The following is a 3,954-nucleotide window of genomic DNA, read 5'->3' as shown; positions in this document are numbered from 1 at the left end:
GGGAAAAGCACCCGGGCGGGGGAGGCGGAGCCGGGCGAGCCTGGGGCGGGGGCTGCAAAGGGAGGGGCGAGCCCCCCCCCCCTTCCCGGGGGAGAGCCCAACCCGCGCGCGCGGCAGCCGGGCTCTGCCCTCGGTGACGTTGCTCCTCTTCCCGGGATCTCTCTGCCCCCCCCCCCCGGAGCCCCCAGCAGCGGCGCGGGGAAGGACTCCGGACTCCCGCCCCCCGCCCCCGGCTCCCCCCCCCTTGCTCCAGCCGCCGCCGCCTCCTCTCGCCCGGCAGCCGGGCGGCCACTCTCGCGCCGCCGCCGGAGGATGTGGCTGGGGCCGGGCCGCTGCTGAGCCCAGTCGGGAGAAGGGACCCGCCTCGCTCCGCCGCTTCCCCTGCCGGGCCGGGGCTGCCGGGCCAGCGGCGACCCTGTCTGCCGGCTGCGAGCCAGCAGGAGCGGGCGGAGGACCGGGGGCAGCGGACCCGCCCGGCCAGACCATGTCGGAGGTGCTGCCCTACGGCGAGGACAAGCTGGGGCACTACGGGGACGGCGGGGAGGTGGGGCAGATCTCCTTCACCTGCCGCCTGCAGGACACCAGCAACTTCTTCGCCGGGGGGCAGAGTAAGAGGCCCCCCAAGCTGGGGCAGATCGGCAGGAGCAAGAGAGGTAAGTCCCCGGTCGTCCCCCCCCCCATCGTCCCCTTTCCTAAAGCCTTGCAGCCCCCAGCTGTGGGGTGGGGGGTCTCCCCCGAGCCCGCCCCGCTCCCTTCCCCGCGGCTGTTCGGAATCGGAGTCACTTCGCCCCGAGTCCTGATGGTTTCCGTCCCTGGAAGTCCCGTCCCCCCCCCTTTGGCCTCCAGGTTTCACACCTGCTTGGCCAGGAGCCTGCCCCATACAGCGCCGTGCAAAGCGTAGGTGCCCCCCGGGGCAGGGAGCCAGGCAGGCGCCCCGAGGTGGGGCTGCGGGGAGAGGGGGGGGATCCGAAGCCGGGCGGCGGCGGCGGCCACTCGAGCCTGGCTGGGGGAGAACAAGGCTGCGGGGTTAGGAAGGGCTTTTCCGCAGCGCTGAACGGGTCGACGTGCTGAGTAAGGGGTCAGGCTCTCCAGCCTGCCGCGGGGTGGGGGGAATCCCAGGGCAGCGTGGACCGGGCACGAGTGCAGTTCCGTTTGCCCCTGTGTGCCTGCTCTGGGCACAGGAGTGATCAATGTGGTGTGTCGGGGGAATAAATGCGGCTTGGGATCTGCTCACTTAGCCGTGTAAACCGATGGGTCTTTTTTACCCCACAGCTTAGGTGAGCAGATCCAAAGCGATTCCCCTCCTCTTTGCCACTGACAGCACACTCAGCACCTCCCCGGCAGCATTTTCACTTCTTTAGAGACCTGAACACATCCCTGTAGTTAAAAAAAATTGTGTGTACTTGAGTGGGGGTGGGGGGAGGGCGAGGTAGTTCTCTGCCTAGTTTAAATGTACCAAATCCAAGTCTGAGTCTTGGTCGCAGAATTCCTTCTTGCAAGTCGAAATGCTGTTGGGGAGGTGTTGAGTCTGCATGGAGTGGCAAAGAGGAGTGGAAAAAACTGCAGCAGATCCTGTAGGTACTCATGGGAGAGAGGGAAGGTCATCTGGCAGCTAAAAAGATGTTTTCTTCTCTCTCGTTCTCCACATTGCATGTTTATGATAAAAACCCTAAAGAGTCCTAAACCCTTGTCCCTATTAGAGACAAAGAAATCCCAGGTGATCTCAATAGTCGCAACATAGCTAACCTGGAAGTGTCTCTTGACATCTAGAGAGCTGAGAGATCCTGCAACTCATTTCAGAGGGGATAGGTGCCATTCAGCTACAACTTAGCCCAGTCGATTTAAAAAATACACTATCAGTTGTTTTAGACAACCTAACCCTAGCGGCCAAGTGTTTGGTGACCTTGAAAACACTGGGTTAAGTGTGTAACATTATCCACTGCTTTTAATTCTTTGCAATGGTATCACTTCTCTTTAAATAGCAGGAAATTGCTGAATGGACATACTCTTTTCTCTGTGAAACTCATGTTTCCCTGACTTTGATGTTGTTTAAACAAAATCATTTGCAATAACCATACGTGTGCGTGTATTGGAATTCAGTGTTGCCTTGGACGTTAGGTAGAGAGACTCTGTAGAACCATACATGTTTCTGGGGGCAAATTGCAGTACCAGGGGAATTCATGCAACGGCGAGGGGGACAGACGGACAAGGGAAGCTACAATGTATTCATCATTTTGTTTTTCTGCTTTACAGTTGTCATTGAAGATGATAGAATTGATGATGTGCTGAAAAATCTTTCAGAAAAGGCACCTCCTGGTGTTTAATTCCCTCCCAGAGACACTGAGTAAAGGGGAAAAATAATTTACAGTGTAACACATTATTGGCAACAAACAAAAAAAGCACTCTGAAATCCTTCATTACCAGCCTGCGATCCGCAATGCACATCAGCAAATTGTATCTTAACATCAGGCTTGGAGACAGAAGAGGTGCAAAAAGGAAGAAGGTTTAAGTAATGTGCAAAACAAAACAAAAATCCACAAAAAAGAAACACAAACAATAAAAGAAATCCTAAACCCAACCCACAAACAGTAATAAATCAAAGTGTATCAGTTGCAGCTATGTTGTTTAAATTACTAGTCGTTTCTTTTTTCTATATGATGAATATTGCACAATTCTAGATCTGGGTTTTAAAGTACTTCGAACAATGCAGCAAAACACAGTGTTTTCAGACCGTGGTACCTTTTGCTGGTCATGGTGGTTCCAAATGAGCACCTTGTTTACATTATTTAATCTTGCAAAAATGATTCCGTGCACTTGGATGTAACATGCTATCAGTTTCCATTGGGTTTTTTTATGTTGATGTCCTTGGATGTTTAAAAAAATTCTATATAAATTATATATATATATATATTTCATTTTAGTCACATTTTAACGTATCGATGGAATGTGTGAAAAAACTTTTATAAGGAATGAACTATAGGAAGAATTATGGTTTTATTTTTTAAAGCTTGTATTACTTTGTTGCTGTGAGCAACTGCTCAAGTTAGCGCAAATGGACAAATTTTATATGTAAAACAGATAAAAATGCTCAGCTTTTTCTAACTACCATGCAGTCTGTAGTGTGGGCAATCTCTGGTTTTTCCCTATATTGTGGCAGTTTATTCTCTTTAATAGACTGTGTTAAGAAAATGGAACGAAAAAAAAATCCAATGTAATCACAAGAGTGCCAAATATCTTGAGATGCCAAATGGCAGTCTATTTTCCTTTCTTATTTAGTGCTCTTTGAGTCTATGTAAAGTAGCACTTTTGGTGTCTTTTCTGTTCTTTATATAGGGCTCTCTACTGGATTTTACTGATATCTAGACATCTATATATATAGAAAAATATCTTCTGAGTTTTCTTTTACATTTTTTTTTTTTGCATGATATGTGCAAAAAAAAATAGCCTCTTGTGTGAGGGAATATTTTACTGTTTTTGTTTGCAACTTTGAAAGACAGACCTCAAGAAGGGTTTTATTTTTTTCTTTTCTTAAATATTGTGTATGTTGCACTTTTATCCACGACACAGGGCTATTTCTGCAATGTACAATAAAAAACAAAACAGTCCATTCCTGTGTCTGATCACTATCTCTTGTCTTGTTTTTGTGCCTGTAGCATGCAGTGAGATCTGTTTCAGCCCGAATGCTAAGGCTGCATATGTCTGTCTCAGAATGAGGTGTTAGGTGGTCACTGGGGGAATGTCAAGGAAAGAAGAAATTAATGAAATGTCAAGCTGGCCCATGCTGGAAGTACTTTCTGCTCATACTGAGGCTAATAGGGAATTGGGCATATGGAGGACTTGTGATTATTGCTCCCTAGGGGAAAGTTAAATGGACCCCGATGGGTTGGGTGTGTTGGTTTGGTAGTCGTCACTGATTCATTTCAACACACACACACAAATCTCCATCTTTGTGCC

The 3,954-nt window shown here is 49.3% G+C and overlaps 1 protein-coding gene across 1 annotated transcript; it reads left to right on the top strand.

Moving 5' to 3' along the window:
• The first annotated feature begins 219 nt into the window (after positions 1-219).
• Positions 220-3,605, top strand: CAMK2N1 (calcium/calmodulin dependent protein kinase II inhibitor 1). Its single transcript, XM_037881173.2, has 2 exons — positions 220-653; positions 2,254-3,605. Exons 1-2 carry the CDS (start codon positions 485-487, stop codon positions 2,322-2,324), a joined length of 240 nt encoding a protein of 79 aa, XP_037737101.1. The 5' UTR covers positions 220-484; the 3' UTR covers positions 2,325-3,605.
• Positions 3,606-3,954: the final 349 nt, after the last annotated feature.

Source organism: Chelonia mydas, chromosome 18, assembly GCF_015237465.2.
Source record: "Chelonia mydas isolate rCheMyd1 chromosome 18, rCheMyd1.pri.v2, whole genome shotgun sequence".
In the NCBI taxonomy this organism is placed as follows: Eukaryota; Metazoa; Chordata; order Testudines; family Cheloniidae; genus Chelonia; species Chelonia mydas.
The sequence above is the reverse complement of the archived record's forward strand: the minus strand, read 5'-3'. Positions and strand labels throughout refer to the sequence as shown.

What these genes read in the sequence shown, in the direction of transcription:
- CAMK2N1 (XM_037881173.2), top strand. Translation starts at nt 485, where the DNA reads ATGTCGGAGGTGCTGCCCTACGGCGAGGACAAGCTGGGGCACTACGGG. An exon ending in GATCGGCAGGAGCAAGAGAG is followed by an intron (nt 654 to 2,253) that starts GTAAGTCCCCGG and finishes TCTGCTTTACAG; the next exon opens with TTGTCATTGAAGATGATAGA.